Below are 22,181 nucleotides of genomic sequence, written 5' to 3'. Positions count from 1 at the left end.
AGATGCTCCATACGCCAACATTCGTATAACAGCTGTAAGCTTTTGCTCCGGAAGAAGCCCCAAAACCCCACATCATCACACTTTTGAACAAAGTATGCATTATAATTGCAAATATCATGCATGACTTTATTGAACAAATGAGGTTGCATTCTAAACGCCTTCGAAAATCAACATCAGAGTACAAAGAAGTTGGGATAAAATAATCTTCCAAAAGATTCTTACCCCGAGAATGCCTATGTCTTTCCACATTCCGGCGGCGGCCGACTTGTGAACCACGGCGGCGACCTTGGTTCTCTTCTTCTTGCAAAGCCACTGCTATGAGAACTTGCTCATCGACTTGTCTCTGCAACTCATTGACTTCATCTGCTCTACGGTTTCTCTCTCTTGTTTCTCTCTCTTGCCTCTCCAAGCATCTCCTAAATTCTTCCATTCAGAATGAATGAAGTTTGAATTCTAAACTCTGAGAAATGAAAATATAGAAAGATGTGGTGTGAGAGGTATGAGCTGAGACTCTGGTTTTATAGAAAATTTTGGCAAGATACACATGCCACGTGGCTTGATTTTATTGAATGAAAATCTTATCTGAAATTTGAAATTCATCCGAAATTTGAACCCTAATTTGTATGAAATTTGAATTTTGAAATTCATCCGAAATTTGAACCCAAATTTATCTGAAATTTGAACACAAATTCATTCGAAATTTGAACCCAAAAATTTATCTGAAATTTGAATTTTGAAATTCATCCGAAATTTGAATCCAAAAATCTTATCCGGAAATTTTATCTGATTATGAATAGTCTTGACACGTAGGAACCCGAAAATCTTATATGAAAATATTACCCAAATTAATTATTTTCATTAAAAAATATGAGGAAAAAACAAAAAAATGAATAGTAATTGCCCTTAGCTAGGGCAACGGGTGGAAACACAAATTACTATTTGCAAGGGCAACCACTATTCACGTGAATAGTGGCTGCCCTAGCTCCACCCTTGCCATGGCTAAGGGCAAATGGGTGGAGTTGCTCTAAGTTCGCATTGGGCTTCTGGAAGGGTGGTTGTGGCTTCTACTTTGGGCTAGCGTGAGGAAGGGATTGGGTGTGGTGAGTAGATATCGAGGAGGGGTAGGGCGCACTAGAGAACATCGGCGAGGAGATATATGGTTTGGATGAGGGAATTGGGGGATGGGTGTTGGGTATTACAATTGCGGCGGGGGCATGATAGAGAGAGAGAGATGACGGTGGTAGATTTGTATTGGGTTGGGGACATAAGGTCGAATGTTGTGGTTGGCGTGTGGGCTGGCGGGGGTGGTGGTGGTGCGGAGGGTTTCTCTCACCCTCTCCTTCTTTCCTTTTTTTTATTTTATTTTACTTTTTTATCTTTCTTGTTTTTTACCAAAATGCTCCTCAACAAGTAACCGCAGTTACTCTAATTTGACAAAAATTGGAGAATGTCTTTGAATTGCACCACATGAGTGAAAATGATCAAATTTAAACCACAAGACTTTAGTAGTAAAAGTGATAAACCACATGGATCAAAAGTGAGGTTTTGCCTAATATGGAAAAGGAGTTTGAGAAATCCGAGCAGTTGCCAAATGATGAAGAGAGAACTAGATGGATAGAAGAGGTCGTATTGATTACTGGGTCTAAGCAAAGAGATAAAAGTCCCCGCTTATATATGTTCCTTTTGGTGGAATACATATATAACAAGATTAACTCCAAAATTTTCCACAGAATTTCCAGAGCAGCTCCCAAATTGACAAACTTGCATTTAATACAATACTAAATAAACTAGGTAACATTAATTTACCCTGAACAATATTACAGTACAGTACATGCTGCCAACATAATATATTAAGCAGGTGCTTCATTATAAATCAAGGATAAACCTCAATGAGAGACCTTAAACCCAAACAGGGAGTAATCTTATAGTGGCTGAAACCTGCGTCAGAAAAGAGCTTAGCCCATTCTTTATCATTCCTTTCTTTTCCTGTAGCCATAACCATCATCAGCATATCAAAGAAAAGTTGTGTTTCCCCAGATTCTTTATCTGTATTCTTGTTCTCCACCGTCATATCTACAATAATCACCTTGCTTTTCTTGCCCTCTCTTGTAATTGCCTCTTTACATCGCTCGAGTATTTTCACGCATTCTTCATCACTCCAGTCATGCAATATCCACTGTTTGTCACACACAATCACCAAAAAAATCATCAAATTACTTATGGACCCAATTTGATTTATACTTTAAAGTCCAATTGGAAAGCATGCTCTGCTTCACATATATTGTATTGATCTATAAATGGAAATCTGTATTTACCAATATAATATCACTAAGGATGAGATGAATTACCTTCAAAAAAATTGCATCGGCCGCAGGAACAGCCTCAAACATGTTCCCTGCAACATATTCCAAGTTCTTACTCCCTTTTAGGTCAGCAACTACATGAGGGAGATCAAGTACTGTGCATTTCATATGAGGGAAGGCATCAGCAATGGACTTGGCCACAGTTCCCGTCCCACCGCCCATGTCAACCAACGAATCCACTCCTTGAAACACCCCCTTCACTACTACAAAAAGTGAAAAAGACGACCAGAAAACAACGACGGTCTAAGTGAAAACCGTCGTGGTTTATAAAAAGACGACGGTTCTAAAAACATCGTCGTGTAATACAACCTTAGACAACTAAAAAATGGAGATTCAAATGGCTGTTCAAAAACAACGACGTACATAATTAAACAACCGACGTCTATTTGAAACAGATTTCCGCAGTGTAAAATCAATGCCAACAAAGAACAGCAGAAGTTATGAATCGACCGACGTAGAAAGTAAAGACAACGATTTCAATAAAAACTGCTGTTTTTACTCATAAAATAACACGACGAGGTTTTCGTATAAGACGCCGTATAATTACAAACAAATCCACGGCTTTAAAATACAAAATATCGCCGTATTAAATTAATTTACAACGACGGAAAATATAAATATATCGACGTCATTCTCGTATAGTTCTACGACGTTATCTTTAAATCGTACAATAAAATTTATCGTCGTATTTATTCATTTTATACGTCGTACCTTTAATTTTAACGGTCGTCTTAATAAGAATTTTTGTTAACAATTTTTTTCTTTGATTTTCTTATCCTACGTCGGTAGATCTACTTAATGACAAGAATTGAAATAACCACGACGGTTTATATAGAACACCGCCGACATAATCAGATTTGTCTGAGATCCCAAGGGTTACGAAATCTTACCAGATGGAACTCTGTTCCACATCATAATCTTAACAGATGACACAGATTTGCAAATATTGCATCGTGTTAGTTTACAAATTCTAGAACATTAATTTCCCTCATTTTAAATTTCCTCGGGAAAGAAAAATCTATTTATCACGCTTTGGAATTGAAAACTAAAACTGAAAGAATACTGGAAAAAAAACTCTATTTATAATTTAAAATTAAAATCCACGTCGGTTGTAGTACACTTAACGACGTTTAACAAAATAATCTACGTCGGTAATTATAAATCTACCGCCATCTTAACTTAATATAGACGACGAGAAAAGACGACGGTAGAACAGAAAACCGCCGTTGTTTCAGTTTCTTTAACATATCTTTCTGCAGGACTTGTATAGTTCAAAGCATTGACAATGTTTTCATCATATCTCCCAGAAACTACTGATTCAATTGCTCATGCTTTAGAGGCCATCTGAAGCCATTTCTATTCTTTATCGCATTCTTGAAACCCATCTTCTTCTTCTGAAGCTCTACGGATAAAGGAAGAGGCTATCACAAATCCGACGGATCTTCTTAGGCAAGAAAATCAAGCAGAGGATCAGGCACATCTGATCTTTAGATTTCCCTGAGAAGCGAACTTTCCTTCGACAACGAGTGGAGGCCAGGCTTGCATCTCTTTTGATGGAAAGCAAGGAGTATTTAGAAGCACTAAGTGTCCTATCAGGCTTGATCAAGGAAGTGAGAAGGCTAGTTGACAAGCTTCTTCTTGTGGACATATATTTGATGCGAGTAAGCTCAATTTCTCTTTGAGAAAACATCCAAATTATTGTCTTTGAGACATGAGAGACTGAGAGAGGAAGAACTTGGAACCTTAAATGTAAACCGAAAATGAATGAAAGCGACAAATTTATAGAATAAATTTTTAAAACCAACGACGGTCCTTACAAAAAAACCGCCGTTTAAATTGTAAAATCAACGTCGGTATGATCGACGTATATTACAGAAATCCACGTCGGTAAATTAATAAAAACGACGTGTTAAATAATCTACCATGACGCGAGTTATTACTTATGTACTTTAATTTTTGAGTTTACTACGACGGTACCTACAAACTACTGTCGTATTTATTTACCACGTCCGAAGTTAAATGTACCGTCGTATTTTGTAATTTATACGTCGTAGTTATATGTAACCGCCGTATTATTTTTTTGAAATGGTTTTATATGTAAGCAACTTTTCGTCTACTTGACTTACACATTTGTTGTTTTTATATTCTTATTTTATTTAAATCTGTCATCCAAAAAAGAAACTTTACATATTGAAGAATATTAATTTCCTTCGTTTTAAATTTCCTCCGGAAAAAAAACTCTATTTATAACGCACTGTAATTGAAAAATAAACTGAAAGGTCATGGGAAAAAAAATTCTATTCATAATTTAAAAATTAAAATCCACGTCGGTTATATTAAACCTAACGACGTTAAATGAAATGATTCCACGTCGAACGAAAAATATTGCGTCGTGTTAGTTAAAAATGACATAGTTAAATGTAACCGCCGTATTATTTTTTTGAAATGGTTTTATATGTAAGCAACTTTTCGACTTACACATGCACTGTTTCCAAACCCGATTAAAAATTTCAATCTCCCAGAGAAACCTTTTCGTCTTTTTTCCTTGTCAGAGCATTGTCAGAGTTTCTCATCGTCTTCCTCTCGTCTTCTTCGTCGTCTCTGAACTTAAACATCGATCATCTTCCTCTTGCTTTCATTGCACGCAAAAGGTAAGCTTTCATTTTCACTATTTTGGTTACTGTTTTGCATGCTCATACGTTTTTTGTTTGAAAAATCTTTTTACCTTTTTTCTGGCCAAAATCATTTTACTTCTTTCCAAGTTTGATAAAATATACAGACAAAGAGGGAAAGTTTCCAACTTTGAAGACAACTACCTCAACTAAATAAGACGACGGTAGACCACGACGGTTCGTCAGTTGTTCTAGTGTCGTCTGAAAATTGACAAAGTTGTTTTTAAAATAATAGTCTTTTTTTATATGCTTGTTTAATTGCAGGTTTGATTTCTCTGAACAATGGTTTTTGTTTTTCCCTTATTTGATAAAATATAAAGAAAAAGAAACTAGGGTTGGTATCTAATATAGACGACAAAATATCTTATTATTTTACGTCGTGTGAATGTTAATACCACGACGGTGTATTACTATTGACGTCGTATGAACATAAATACCACGACTTTATATAAATAATAGTTTTACCACGACGGTGTATTACTATTGACGTCGTGTGAACATATATACCACGACGTTATATAAATAATGGTTTTAAACATTTATTACGTCTGAGATTATTTCATTGCGTCGTCTAAAATCATATCATACGTCGTATTTTGTTAATACCGTCGTTTGTGTTCTTAATGTTTTCCTGAAATATTTTCACTTGCAGTTTTGTCTGTTAAAATGGTTTCTCAACAACAAACTAAGGATTCTGGCTCCAAGAAGCTTGGAATGGTAGCTCCTCAAGACAAGTCTTCGAAGGAGATGAAGTCTTCGAAGAAGATGAAGTTTGCTTCATCATCTGCTGAGACAGAACAAACCAGCCAGACAACAATCTCTGATGATTCAAAGACTGGTCGAGGTACGAGCACAATGCCTCGTGTTGTGAAGAGAAAGCTTTAGAAACTGAGGCCAATTGTTGAGTACAATAAAAGGGGGAAAGGTGTTGGCCAAGCACATATTGAGATGCAGTCGTATATTGGTGTGTTGGCACGCTCCAGGATCCCACTTGTGGACAAGAAATGGTCCCAAATCCCAAAGGATATAAAGGAGCAGATTTGGGAAGCAGTTGACATGGCTTTTGTCGTAGGCCAAGGGGGCAAGACCTCTGTTTTAGCTTCTGCTTCCAAGAAATGGAAGGATTTCAAGTCTACACTAACGAGGCATTATATCCTTCCATACACCAATGACAGGGAGAAATTAAGCCAACCCCCTGAAACATATAAATTCATAGAGAAAGCACAATGGGATGCCTTTGTAGCTTCAAGGCTATCCAAAGATTTTGAGTCTGTGCATTCTCAACATGCACAGATTAGGGAGAAACTCGAGTACAATCATCGATTGTCTCGAAAAGGATATGCTGGATTGGAGGATCAATTGGAGGAAACCATGCCTGGGGTAGAAATTGATCGATCTACCTTATGGAAGAGAGCTAGACATGACAAACATGGTAACATCCCTGATCCAAAGGTGGCAGAGAAAGCAAAATTAATTGTAAGCCTACTATCACTCTGTTTTAAATTTTTATTAAACTGTGAATTATTCTTATTACGTCGTATGTTATATTTTTCGTCGTGTGAATGATATTACCACGTCGAAAAGTTTTTAAAAACGTCGTTAAAGGTCTAAATAGGAATCACTACTATGTTTTCTGTAATTATAGCATAAGACGTCGGTGGTTCATTTTCGCGTCGTGTGAATGATATTACCACGTCGAAACTTTTTTAAAAACGTCGTTAACGGTCTAAATAGGAATCACTACTCTGTTATCTTTAATTATAGCATAAGACGTCGGTTGTTTATTCATTTCGTCGTTTTAAATAAATAACCACGTCGGTATAACTACCGTCGTGATAAGTTATAATAACGTCGGTTTATACGTTATTGCGTCGTGTGAAATTATATAATACGTCGTTTGTACATAAATAACCGTCGTGTGTTTTTTTGTTTATCTTTTTTTAGGATGAATTGCAGAAACAAGTCTCGGAAGGCAAAGTCAGAGTAGATGGCAGCAATGATGTGCTGACCATGGCTTTGGGCCCCGAGCATCCAGGCAGACTGAGGGGAGTTGGTGCTGGTGTTTCCCCAAGGCAATATTTCAATTTGCCCAAACCACAGAGGGTGAGCTTTGACGACTGTTTGAAGGACAGTTTAAGAGTTCTCCTTCAAGAAGAGACTAAAAAGATGGAAGCTAAGGCAAGGGAAGAGGCCTTAAGGATGGAGGCTAGGACAAAACAATTGGTAGAGGCTGAGAGGGAGCATTTCCTGAGTCAGCTTTCCCAATTAATTCCCAATTTTGATCCAAGCATGCTTAAACCAAGAATTAGCCAAAGCCCCAAAAATCCAATGTCTGACAAAGCTAGCTGCTCTGGAGGTGATGTGAGATCCCTACATTTGGAGGATGATACTGCCAAAATGGGGAAACATCAGCCAGATGAAGAGAAGGAAGAAGAAAAAAGAGATGAAGAGAAGGAAGAAGAAAAGGAGAAAGAAGATGAAGAAAAGCATGACAACAAGGTATGTTCACATAACTTTGCCTTTTTTATTTGTTTTTCAAAATTTCAGACGTCGATATTTTTATTTAATCCGTCGTTTGTTTAAAACTTAGACGGCGGACTTTTTTTAAGACGTAATAAAATATTTAAACGACGGTTTTTGCACCGTCGTTTAAATGGTTTCAGACGACGCTTTATTCATAAAACCGTCGTCTTTATTGAATTACCACGACAGTTTTTTTACCGTCGTTTAAATATTTTTAAGACGACGTTTTATTCCTTAAACCGTCGTCTTTATTGAATTACCACGTCATTTTTTTTATTTCTTTAAACAGGTTATTGAAGTTGGTGCTTATTCAAATATGGAGGCGCCATCTTCTTTAAAAACCCTTTGTCGTTTTGTGGAAACGACACTCCTGCCTGAGGATAAGACACTCCAATTTACAATTGATAAGGAGGTGTTTGGTGGTGAGCGCGATACCTTCCTCCTGCCTGAAGATATTACACAATTTGCAGGCATGGAAGAAATTGGAGCTACTGTATTGGCTGTATATATGAGGTTTGTACTTCTAAAATAATAGCTCGTTGGTTTATATATTGCGTCGTCTTAACTAACTAACCACGTCGTCTTAACTAACTACCGTCGTGATAAATATATTATAACGTCCTCATCTATTTCAGTACGTCGTGTGAAATATTATAATACGTCGTTTTTTTATACATAACCGTCGTATTTGTTTGTGCTGACTTGTTTATATTATTTTATGTATTTAGGTACTTACACGATGTTTTGAAACAAGCCAATATGTGCAGCATGGTTGGCTTTATCGACCCTGCTACAGTTAGTGCCAACTCTGGCACAATAACTGAAAGATCACGACTGGTAGCAGCTCGACTTCAGAAGACAGACGGTGAACAGATTTTCATGATGCCTTACAATCCAGGGTTAGTCTCCTTAGGATTTTGTTTTTAAGATTTTCAATAAATGACAGCTTATAAACTAACCACGTCGGTGTTTTATTTTATTTAGTCGTTTGAAACTACTAACCACGTCGGTATTTATTTATCGTCGTGATAAATATATAATGTCGTCGTTATCTACTTTATTTCGTCGTGTGAAATACTATAATACGTCGTTTTTTGTAAATAACCGTCGTTTTTATATTAATTTTGTGCAGTCGTCATTGGATCTTGCTGATTGTAAGAGCAAAGAAGGAGACCGTCTATTTTCTGGATCCTCTGCCAGGTCATCGTGTGGTCGACGAAGAGGCGAAAAACATCGTGAACAGTGCTTTAAAAATATATAATACCCACATAGCCCGAGCAGGACGTAAAAATGTAATTTGGAAAACTCTCTCAGGCACACCAAAGCAACCCAGCAATGTTGAATGCGGGTATTATGTGATGCGCTTCATGAGGGACATCATCATGGATCCTTCCTTGGGGTTTGAGAATAAGGTAAGAAGAAATTACCTTCATACATTTCACGTCGTTTTTTGTATTATCAACGACGGTCATGTAAAATTAACGTCGTTGAATGGATATACTACGTCGGTTATGAAAAATATCGTCGTCTGTGATTGAATTTCTTTTTATTTATAAACCCTAATAGTCATTGTTTATGCAGTATGCCAAGGGAAACCAGGAAGCTTCATACCCCCAAGAAGCCATTGATGAAGTCCGGAATGAATGGGCAGAGTTTGTTTTCCAAATTATTAAACAGGGCAATTATTGAACACTTGATATTTATGTATAATGTACAAATTTTCTCTATAATATGTAATGTAAAAATTTGTTGAGGTTTTCTTAAATTAAAAAAAAAACAAACATACAAATTGCTTAACCGACGTGTAATACTTTTCCAACGACCTAATAAAGTCAAAAACCGTCGTATTTTGTTGTTTCGTGTTTTAAACAAATACGACGTAAAAATATAGTTAGACGACGTTCTTTGAACAATTGAGTCGTTTATGGTTTACAACATCTTCAATTTCTTAAGGGTTCAGGGTATCATCGACGACGTTTATGTAACGACAGCGGTTAAGTCGTGGAATATATATTTTACGTCGTATAGTTAAATAGCCGCCATGGTTTCTCATTTTAACGACGTCATTTTAACGACTTAGTAGTCTATTACAATTTACAACGTCTACAATTTATTAACACCGACGTGGTTTGTTGTTGTGGTAAGAATATTTTATTATTTTTATATCAAAATATTCAAAATAAATTTAAAATAAATCAGAAAATTGAAAAGTCAACTCCTATGAAGTCATTGATATATTTTCTTCCACATAAACCTTGAAAAAATTCATTTTGAATAATAAAAATTTAAAATGACCATCCAAAACAAAATTGTTTTGATGAGTCATAAAATCACTTCTAGTTTTATGGTTTAGGGTTTAGAGTCTAGGGTTTAGAGATTAGGGTTGTTATTTATTGGGGTTTATTTTTAAAGTATAATTTTTGGGTAGTCTAGGGTATATGTTAGGCTTTAAAACCATAAAACCTTTTATAAACTTAATTTTTTAAATTGTATAATTTAGTTTTATGGGTTTAGGGTATTAATTTTTAACGACGGTGGTTGCGTCGTGGAATACATATTTTACGTCGTACAGAAAAACATACGACATGGTTTACTCTTTAGACGACGTCATTTTAATATGTAAGTCGGTTTATATAATTTACAACGTCTTTAATTTCTTAACACCGACGTGGTTTTTCAGTCGTCGTTATATAAAAAATTCAAAATAAATTCAAAATTAATCCGAAAAATGAAGCTTCAAAATGAACGGCCTTACGTTCTTAATTTGAAAAATGAAGTTTCCGTCGTGGAATATTAAATTTACGTCGGTACTTGTAGAACTTTCACCTTGGTTTTTCTTTCGACGTTTTAAAACGCGCGAGCTCTAAAAATTTTCGCGCGACCTAAATTTTTTTAGATTTGGCTCTTATTCTTATACTTCGAACCCTGAAACCTAAAATACACCTTTATTTGATCTTGTCATTTTCCGCTCTGGAGAAGGTGCAAAGTGCACCAATGATGGGGAGCAAATAGTACCTACGAAGGAAGAAACTGATAATGAAGATGGAGATTCGAGTGATGATTCTAGTAACGATTCGAGTTATATTAGGTTGTTTTGTTAAAGGGTTTTATGTGTATGCTTTGCGATCTGTTAATAATGTGCTTATAGGTATGGGTTCATGGATTTTCTGTTTAATGGGTTCATGGATTACATTATCTGTTATGTTGAATTGGGAATGGATTTAATTTTGTCGTATCTTTTAATCACCCTATGTTATGTTGAATTGGGAATGGATTTATTGTTTTCATGCTTGGTTTCATGTATATGTTGGTTTCTTGCTTGGTTTCATATATATGTTGTGTTCTTAATGGGTTTTGTGTTCTTGAAAATAAACTGAGACACGACGAATTTTAAGGCGTACGACGACGATTACACGACGGTTTTTTTAAACTACTGTCGTTGTATTACTTATACACGACGGTTTTTTCATAAACCGTCGTTTGTATTACTTATAATAGACGACGTCTGTTGAAAATCCGTCGTCTATATATGCCAAATACGTCTGTTTTTGTTTAAAACCCGTCGTCTCTGTTGTGTATTACTTGCGATTAGATCATTCTATAATCTGCTATAGTGATGGTCATTGCCTGTATTTTCACTTTATTATAGATAATAGGTTATAGTGTCGGAGATGGATAAGTCATGGATGCACTCGGATAGAAGATCGAAGGCATATGAATTTGGGGTGGAAGCATTTTTGAACTTTGCTGTAGAAAATCTTCTAACTACAACACATATCCGTTGTCCATGTGTTAAATGTGCTAATTTGAAGTTGTTTGGGGTTGGAATTATAAGGGATCACTTATACTTTAATGGAATTGACCAAAGCTATAAGAATTGGACATTTCACGGAGAACCTTGGGAAGCAACTACTAATGCTAGTAGAAATGTTGAAGAAGATGATGGCCATAGTAGGTACAGTTTTGTGTCTGAAGAAATTGATATGGATGATAATGATTTTGGTGATTTTGGTTCGGATCCGTATGAGTTTGCCAATGTGATTGGGGATGGAGATCAACCAGTGTACCCTGGTTGTAGAAAGTACACGAAGTTATCGGCATTAGTGAAGTTGTATAATTTGAAGGCAAAACATGGGATGAGTGATGTCTGTTTTACAGAATTATTGATACTTCAAGGCGATTTGCTTCCAGAAGGAAATACAATACCAACCTCCATGTATGAGGCTAAAAAGACTTTGTGTGCATTGGGGCTGAGTTATGAGAAAATGCACGCATGCCCCAATGATTGCATCTTGTATAGGAAGGAGTATGAGGATTCAACTAATTGTCCTACTTGTGGTATCTCAAGGTGGAAGGAAGGCAAAGATTCAATCTTGAAAGAGGGTGTGCCAGCGAAGGTGGTGTGGTATTTTCCCCCAATTCCAAGGTTTAAAAGGATGTTTCAATCACATGAGACAGCTAAGAGTTTGACTTGGTGGCATGCTGCTAGAAAATCAATTGACGGTCAGATGTCTCATCCGGCGGATTCCCCGTCTTGGAAACTTCTTGATGATAAATGGCCTGAGTTTGGTAATGAGCCGAGAAACTTGAGATTGGCTCTTTCATCTGATGGATTCAATCCCCACAGTTCTCTAAGTAGCAGATATAGTTGTTGGCCGGTTATCTTAGTTACATATAATCTCCCTCCATGGCTGTGCATGAAACGAAAGTTTATGATGTTAACCTTATTGATTTCCGGTCCTAAACAACCCGGAAATGATATAGACGTCTACTTGGAGCCTTTGATTGATGATTTAAAATCCTTGTGGGTTGGGATTAGAGGAGTGTATGATGCACATAATGGAGAATACTTTACACTCAGAGCTGCATTAATGTGGACAATTAATGATTTCCCCGCCTATGGAAACTTATCTGGTTGTGTTGTTAAAGGATATAAAGCTTGTCCAATATGCGGCGATGATACACCTAGTCACAGGTTGAAAAATGGCCACAAAATTTGTTACATTGGGCATAGAAAATGGTTACCAATCAATCATCCATATAGGAGGCAACGTGCAGCTTTTAATGGGAAACCTGAATATGGCATACCTCCAGAGCCATTAACTGGAGAAGAAGTGCTGCATATGGTTGAAAATGGTGACAAAGTTTGTTGGAAGAAGAAATCAATATTCTTTGATCTCGAGTATTGGAAATACCTTCCTGTGAGGCATGCCCTAGATGTTATGCACATTGAGAAGAATGTTTGCGATAGTATCATTGGTACATTGCTGGAGATCCCTGGAAAAAATAAAGATGGGATTGCTGCTCGATTAGATTTATTGAACATGGGGGTCAAAACTGATTTGCAACCCGAGTATGGAGAAAGACGTACTCGTTTGCCTCCTGGGCCTTGGAATTTGTCAAGAGCAGAGAAGAGAGAGGTTTGCAATTCTTTCTATGGTATGAAGGTCCCTGAAGGTTATTCTTCAAATATTAAAAATCTTGTATCTTTACAAGATTCAAGACTTCTTGGCCTTAAATCACATGATTGTCATACCTTAATGCAACAGTTGCTCCCTGTGGCAATTCGTTCTGTTTTGGAGAAGCCTGCAAGGTATGCAATAACTCGTTTGTGCTTCTTCTTCAATGCTATATGTGCAAAGACTGTTGATGTTTCCAAGCTAGATAAGTTGGAAGAAGATGTAGTAGTTACTCTGTGTTTGCTTGAGAAGTACTTTCCCCCTTCATTCTTTGATATCATGGTTCATCTAGTAGTACATCTTGTCAGAGAAGTTCGTCTATGTGGGCCAGTATATTTTAGGTGGATGTATCCGTTTGAAAGATATATGAAAGTGCTGAAGGGGTATGTTCAGAATCATACTCGTCCCGAAGGTTGCATTGCTGAGCGGTATATAGCTGAAGAAGCGGTAGAGTGTTGTACTCAGCATTTATCTGATGTTAGTACAGTTGGAGTGCCTTCAAGCCAAAAGATAGGACTTTCAAAGCCATTATCAGGTTGCACAGTGAGCGTAGTTGATCAGGACCTGTTGAATCAAGCACATCTATATGTCTTGGAGAATACGGAGGAAGTCCTACCTTATATCGAGTACGTATGAGCTTTATTCTTTAAGTTTCCATTTTAAATTATTTCTTATGTTTATCTTCTATATTTAGGACCGTAATGCTTGAATTTTTCGTGTCATGTAGGCAACATATGATTCACATCAAGACTGCTTATCCAAAATTTAGAAAGAGAACAAAGTGGCTGCAGGATAAGCACAATAGCACTTTCATTCAATGGCTACGCTTCAAGGTATATATTGTTGAATAACATATTTCTCTTTTAATTTTCTTCTTATTTATATGTTAGATTGAATTAAGATATGATTAATTTGCAGGTTCAAAGTGAACTTGAGGAAGACAATCATGGCGTATCAGAAAATTTAAGGTGGCTAGCAGCTGGTCCAAACATGTCAGTGCCATTATATAGGAGCTATCTTATTAAAGGTATTAAATTCAATATCAAGGCACAAGATGATGTGCGGACAACTCAAAATAGTGGAGTTTATTTACTTGCACATACCATGCAAGTTGCTAGTGCCAAGGATAAAAACCCAATTCTCTCAAATATGGGTTTCTATGGTGTCATTCAAGAAATTTGGGACCTTGACTACCAAAAGTTTACAATCCCAGTCTTTAGGTGTGATTGGATAGATAGTTCTGGTCTTGTAGTCGACGAACTTGGATTTACCCTTGTAGATTTGAGTAAAATTGGACATAGGAATGACCAATTTGTTTTGGCTTCTCAAGTCAAACAAATATTTTTTGTTGACGACCCGATGCATCGTGGTTGGTCGGTAGTGTTATCAATGCCTAATAGAGAATATAATGATGTTATTGGTGATGAAGTCTTAGGTGATGTGATAATTGAGTGTGAGCCATTTACTAGAGGGATGCCAAATGTTGACACATTTGATGAACTGGTGGGTGAGTTAGGCGGTCAAAATATTCGAGATGGGTGTGAAGATATATGGATTGAATGATGCTTATGTAATTGGCAGTGTATGACATTAATTTTGTAATATATTGTAATGTGATTTCTTCACTTTCTACGTTCAAATAAAACACGACGTTATTGTGAACCAGTTATTCAGCATATTTACCGACGTCTTAAAGCAACGTAACAATGAAGAACCACGACGCAATTGTGAAGCAATTATTCAGGATATCACGTCGGGGAAGGATTAAGAACCGCCATGTAATTCAAAATAACACGACTCCAATCCCATAATACCGACGTCTAAAAAACGAGATATATAATCTGAACGTTAAAAAATACGACGTCATCATACATTTTCCACGTCGCAAGTTTTTTTATAAACGAAGAGGAACGAAATGAATTCCGACGGAAATTCATTATAACCGCCGTCTAATAACAATTAAACGACGTTATTTGTAATACGGCTCTCATCATAATCAACGCCGTCTATATGTTCTGTAATACGGCTCTCATTTATTTGGAACCGACGTTGTTTAGAAGTTCAACGTCGTCTATATTATTAAGTGCGTCGTGAGTAATGATGATAGATATAAATACAACGTCGACTATATAAATGCCACCGACGTTGTTGCGCATTTCAACGTCAACTGTATAAATACATACGTCGTAAATAATGACACTGACAACTATTTCCACGTCATCTTTTTTAGAAAAATCGAAGTGGAAAATTTATTTCACGACGGTTGTTTGTAAATAAGAGACGTAGTATATTTCAATAACGTCGTCTTCTCATGTATTTAAAGACGTCATATTTTTTCTTGTCGTGTAAATTATATTTAACGGCGTAGTATTTTAGTTGTCGTCGTTGTATGTATATCTTGCGGCCTTGTTCTTTTAACATGTGTCATATTTTTCCTTTTTAACGACGGTGATTTGTTTGAGTTGGTCGTCTATTGTCATCCTCGACTATTTTCTAGAACTTTAGCAGACTAAACACGTCTGTTTTTATTGTTTTCCGACGTTGTTTTATTTAACAACGTCTAATATTTATCGTCGTTGTTTGTTTATGAAAATATGACGTATAAATTTTGTAATACGACTCTCATATATTTGTAACCGACGTTGTTTCGTTTTTCAACGTCTACTCAATAAATACATACGTCGTAAATAATGACACTGACAACTATTTCCACGTCATCTTTTATCGAAAAATCGAAGTGGAAAATTAATTTTACGACGGCTATTTTTATATATGCGACGTAGTAGGTATCAATAACGTCGTCTTCTAATGTATTTAAAGACGTCAAATTTTTTATTGTCGTGAAAATGATATTTAACGGCGTCGTTTTTTTATTTTCGTCGTTGTATGTCTATCTTGCGGCCTTGTTCTCTTAATATGTGTCATATTTTTCCTTTTTAACGACGGTTTTTTTAGAGAGTTGGTCGTCTATTCTCATCCTCGACTGCTTTTTTAGATCTTTTTGCAGTACAAAGACGTCGTTTTGTATTTGTTGATGACGTTGTATATTTTAACAACGACGGTGATTTAGCGTCGTGGTATATGAGGGAAAAGATGACGGTGGATTCCACGACCATTGAAAAATCGAATACACGACGGTGATTTACCGTCGTCTTTTTGCTTTTTTGTAGTAGTGCTTGCAGTCATCAATCATCAAGCTCAAGATCAACCGGGCATCGCTAGCCATGGCTTCATTGAAAAAATTTGCAAGATTCGGGTCCTGGTTCCCATAATCCCAAAATGTCATCCCATGCACCACGTGAAATGGCGTAGGATTGTCATTTTGGAACCAAGTGGTCAAATACTGCCATGGATCGGTTAAGATGGGATTGAGCATGGCAAGTATGAAGGGCCTTGCGCTCATGGGATTGTCTTTCAGGAGGAGTGCGGAGGCGTCTGTTAGTACATAACCTTGTTCGCCGCCATTCAAACTTTCTCTAACAAAGAAGCCAGAGTGGACTAAGATTCGCATGAGGCGTGGAATGAAATGAGCTTTTGTTGGGGAAATTGGTAGGGCAGAGACAAGCTCGGAAAGAGTCATGGGTTGGCCATGTTTTTGGATGACATCTGGGATATCTAATTGAACTGCACATTTGAGGGACATAGAATTTATGAAGCTGAAAATGTGGTTCCAAATGTGGGCTTGTGCTTGGAGTAGATCATGAGTTGCTCTCACTTCACTTCCCATGCCTTGCTATTGGCTCAAGATTTGGTGAGAATTAAGATTGATGCACATCTCTTTATATAAGTGTGTGGAGTGGAGGGGAGCCAGAGGAGCTTAATGCCATAAAGGAGAAAGAGATATTTGGAAATTGGGATACCCATGCTTTCCACGTGAACAAACTAATCCACGTGTTAGACATGTTAACTGGCTCTACTATTTGATGGTCGACTCTATTTTTTTTTCCTTCTACTGTATGCAATTACTGTTATGTAAACGCTTACAGCAAATAAATAACAATGATTCACGGTAAAATGTGGTTTGTGCACGAAAGACAATAATAGAAAACTGGCAAATATAAAACTAAACTAATCCACACAACATGAATCCTGTAAAAGTCATTCTTCTTTTTTTTTTCTTTTTCTTTTTTATTTTCTTTACATGCGATATTTATGAAAGATATTTAAAATTTCTTTTGCACAACTGGGAAAGCACTATGTCGGATGAATGATTTGTGAGCATAGGAAAGCACTATATCCGATGAATGATTTGTGAGCATGGAATTAATAATGGGAGCTATACATTAACATATCTGCCACACGCTTATCTCGAGTTTGAAAATATAAGTTCTATGTGTCATTAACCCTTGAGCAATTGTATATCTCTAAACACAAAACATGTTAAAATCGATTATCACTTATTAGACGATATTCAATCGCTACGCATTCGGTCATTGTCTAGCAACTCATTACAAAGGAAAACATAACTAAATTTTGATTGATGGGTGATTTATAGTAGTGAATGAGGTGAGTGGAAAGTTAATACATTCATGGTGGGTAAAGAAGGGTTTAAGTGAGAGATTAATTGGATTACACATGTGTTGATGGTGGAGAGTTAGTGGAAAAGAAATAATGGTGAGGTAGTGGGCGTTAAATTGGCTAAGAATGACATGAAATAGGCACTTTAGCTCAAAGGTTTTGTCTTCTCTTCTCCCTCTTTACTTCTCTTTGTAATCACAATAATCCCACAATCATCAATTCTTCAATAAAATCTGTTAGCAATTCTCTTCACACTTGGCTTGAACTTGGACAAATATATATCTTCATCTTTTGGCTTTCCAACTTCCTACAAAAGATAAATTCACCTAATGAGTTCACCAAATTAAATACAAAAAATTCATAAATCCAATTGATGGGAATGAAATGTAACAGCAAGTGAAATTATCTTTATTCAGCCAAATTTATGTCATAAAGTCTCCAAAATAATATTAACAAGATGTAATTTGAGACTCTCATCACAACTCTCAACCAGCGTTGCTAGTCCCTAGCAATCCAAAGCGACTAAAAGAACTCAAATTTTAGCACAAATGACAAAATAAAATAAATAAAAATAACTAAAACAGCTAAGCCACTTTCGCAGGATACGATTGCATTTAGCATATGCAACAAGCCTTTAAACCCTTAGGTTACCCACAAAGGACGAGTTATAGTCTCGTGAGGGTTTCCAGGGATGACACCCACAAATATCAAGTATATGAGGTTAGAAAAATTATTCAGAAACATGAAATAAAAAAAACTTTGAAAAATAATTTCAACACCTGTCACCAACAAAAAGGACAAAAGAACAAAGTTTGAATTTTCATTTCATGAACAACGTTAAAAGAGAGAACACTTATTTAACATTTCAAGTTAATCCCACCACGAAGTCCAAATCATATTTATAATCAGTGAGTAAAATTTTCACATGTTTCCTTTGGTGTAAAGTGAACCAACACAATTGAGTGGCATTAGCTAAATTCAAATCATACCAACCTTTTGATCTCAAGAGTGGTCAAACTTCCTTCCAAGAAACAAACCAAAGTTTTTTTTTTTAATACTATTTTTTTTTTTCAAATTGTGGGCTGTGCAATGCCTAGCTCCATTAAGCTTTCTAATTAACCCATATAGCATAAAGTCATATCAAGTGGTGAAAATCCAATTGGTGAGAATGAAATGTAACATCAAGTGGAATTATCTTTATTAAGCCAAATTTATATCATAAAGTCTCTAAAATAATATTAAAAATATGTAATTTGAGACTCTCATCACAAATATTCTCCCGTGAGAATGTTTGCACAAACAAATCTGCCCGAGTGTCTCCTTGGGGATGTGACTTGAACTTGGTGCTGCTGTTGTTGGTGAACCTGTCGCTTCTCTAACCTGCTTGTTTGGTTGATTGGTCGGCCTGCCTGGTAGACTTTTTCGGGGCAATTCAATGATCATCCCAAAACACGTAGCGTTCCGCGGTCGCGAAGACCTCTGCTAGAGTCTCACGATATAAGTTGTGCTCGGTTGGCAAGCCCTTCTTGAAGGCAGAGGATGCGATTCGGTCATCGCAAACTAGGATTTTTGCCTTTTTAGCTTTGAATCTCTTGATATAATCCCGAAGGGACTCATGATGCTTCTTATGCAGGTTAAATAGGTGGTCAGGGTTCTTCCTAAATGTCCGATAAGAAGTGTACTCCTTAGCGAAGACGAATGCTAGCCCCTTGAAGCTGCTGATCGACTCAGATGGCAAAGTATGGAACCAATCTTAGGCTGCCCCTTGTAAGGTCATTGCAAACACCTTGCACGTTAGCGACTCTTTGGGCTTATAGAGAATCATAACACTTTTGAAGTGCTTCAGATGGCTCTCGGGATCGAAATCCCTTTTGAAGTAGGGCTAGGCATCAAAATAGGAAAACCAAAACCAAACCGAAACACTGTGTTGTTCGGTGTTATAGTGTAAACGGTATGATACCATATCATACCGTTTCTGTTTGACACGACACCAGTATCATATTTCTTGTACCGTTTGGTGTCATACCGTACGAAATAGTATCCATCTTCTCTATTTCTTTATTCCTTTTCATTTTCTCTCTCTTTCTTTCCCATTATTTAATATCTCCCCTGCCTTTTTTTATATTATTTTGTCACATCTCGGGATCGGCTCTGCCATAGCACGATATTGTCCTCTTTAGGCCCCCCTCTCTGCCCTCAAGGTTTTCTTTCTGGGAACTCATGAGCAACTTCCCAGTGGGTCACCCACCCTGGGATTGCTCTAGCCCCAATTCGCTTAACTTTGGAGTTCCCCCGACTTCGAAGCTAGTGAGCTCCTAAAAGGCCTCGTACTAGATGAAGGTGGGCATGTACATATAAGGCACATCACCCCCTCTCTGTTGGTCAATGTGGGATGTTACAATTTTTTCTCTCGTCTCTTTCTCATCTTTGTTTATTATTTTTCCTTTCTTCTTCGTCTCTTCTTCCGCTCTTCCTCTGTTACTTCTTCCCAGCCGCCCTCCCCACTCCATTCCCATTTATCTTTGCCCTTTTTATTTTTTTTTTCTTTCTACTTCTTCTTCTTCCTCTTCCTCTCTTCTCTACAGACACACTCTCTCTCTCTCTCTCCCCCTTTCTTTCTTCTTCTTCTTCTTCTTCTCTCTCTCTCTCTCTCTCTCTCTCTCTCATTTTCTTCTCTTTCTTCTTTCCCTCCCCATCACTTTCTTTCTCCCCATTACTATTTTTTTTCTCTCCTCTCTTTTCTCTTTCTCTGTTCTTTTTTATTTTCTTTCATCTCAGTATTTTTTTCTCTTTTTCAGATCTCATCAATAGTGATATTGAAATGGTACCGTGTCATGCCGAAATTGATCAGCTCTAGTATGATTCAAAACCAAAAAACCAAAAACCCAAAACACCAATCCCCATACCTTACCGTGTTGTTTGAAAGTTCTGGTATTAGGAGCGGGATGTGGTCAATACCGTAACATACCGTACCGTGCCCAAGCCTACTTTGAAGTGTGTGAAAGAAGGAGTTGAGAATCGCTTTGGGGGCAGCCTGCTCGATTTCGGCGATGAATAGTGAGGAGTTTGTTTGGTCCACCTCCCTGCGCAGAGCATCTTCGAAATCTCCTCCGATCTTCAAGTTTGGAAGCCGGTTATTCACAAGCTTCTCAACATCTGCTGCGTGCATGGCCTGCAGGTCATGTTGGTGACCTTCATGATTTGGGTCCAGTTGGTTAACTTACTCGTTGACTTGCAAGGGCTAACCTCCTTAATTGTCCTACTTGTGTGGCGCATTGCTGTACTACTGCACCTGGGAGGGATTTCCTGTGGCTTGTCGATGGGAATAGGTTCTTCAAGAGTGGGATGCGGAGCACCTTTCTTTACGAACCTCATTATGAAGGTCAATGGATTGACCCCTCAAGATTGGTCTCCTCTGCCTGTTCATCAATTTTAGTAAAACACAATCATCATCTCCCAGCTACACCTACGCGAGCACTCTCGCAGATACTCTCATCATTATTCTCTTCTGTTCTCTTCCTCTTGCCAAAGAGATCACATACCCCACTCAAGAAACAAATCTCCTAATCCAATTTGGTGCACAAATATTTCGTAGGTCCAAGTTGTCAAGAGTTGTAGAACACTCTTCTACAGACTGTCTTAATAAAAGTAAGAATATCAGCAAGTTGGTTTTTAGACTTCACAAATGGTAAATCAAGCACTTCATCCTCCAACTTCTCCTTAATGGCATGTTGGTCAATCTCCATATGTTTAGTTTGCTCATGTTGTACAGGATTGTGCTCAATATCAATATATAGTAGCCTTATTATCACAAGGAATCTGGTACATACTTCTCTCTAGTTTAAGCCTCAAGTCTGTCATAAAGTTTCTAACCCAAAGTAATTCACAAACACCACTAGACAAGCCTTTATACACCAGCCTCAACACTAGATCTTGAAACGATCTTTTGTTTCCTGTTTCTCCAAGTGAAAAGATTATCACCAAAGAATATACAAGTACCTAGAGGCTAGAGGTGGGACGCCTATATATGAATGAAACCTTCCCCATCTTCATCAGTGTCACCACCCACTCTTCATGCCCAAAACACATCTTACTCAGAGATAACCAAACTAGGCTTACTTCACTGGAGTTTCGACTTAAATGACATTTGAATAATACAACAATCGGCAGACATATTTAGGACCTCTTTGGTATCCTACTCAAAGAAATGAACTAAAAAATCATGATTTATTTTAAAAACATGAGTTTTTAAATACTGATTTTAAGATCTAAAAAATTGTTTGGTATAACTCCAAACTAATTTTATGATCTAAAAAACAATTAAAATTAAAATTAGAAACCCTAGATTCCTAAATTGAAATTAACAAGAGAGAGAGAGAGAGAGAGAGAGAGAAACTTTAATAATGGGGTGTTTTTGAGTTTTTTTTTTTGGATTTGGGTTTTTTAAAATGGGTCTACCAAATAGATTTTTGTGGCTTCGGACTTAAAATATGTTTTTGAGTTTATGAAATTGGATCCAAGTAGGATACGAAACGGGCTCTTAGTTCTTCATGGTTTCTGCAACTTCTTTGAGGGCATAATGTAGAGACTATACTATTCCATTTAGTTATCGCTTAATTTGGTTTGCATGCCACATGTCCTTCTGC

General features: G+C 37.0%; 1 protein-coding gene across 1 annotated transcript; it reads right to left on the bottom strand.

The window, feature by feature from the left end:
- On the bottom strand, positions 1,851-16,744 carry LOC109948287 (trans-resveratrol di-O-methyltransferase-like). The gene is made up of 3 exons (XM_020560806.1): positions 16,198-16,744; positions 2,349-2,563; positions 1,851-2,176 (listed from the first exon to the last, which is right to left on the bottom strand). Exons 1-3 carry the CDS (start codon positions 16,742-16,744, stop codon positions 1,874-1,876), a joined length of 1,065 nt encoding a protein of 354 aa, XP_020416395.1. The 3' UTR covers positions 1,851-1,873.

The sequence above is a fragment of the Prunus persica genome, chromosome G3, assembly GCF_000346465.2.
Source record: "Prunus persica cultivar Lovell chromosome G3, Prunus_persica_NCBIv2, whole genome shotgun sequence".
NCBI lineage: Eukaryota > Viridiplantae > Streptophyta > Magnoliopsida > Rosales > Rosaceae > Prunus > Prunus persica.
Note: the sequence above shows the minus strand (reverse complement) of the source record. Positions and strands in the feature narration are given on the sequence as shown.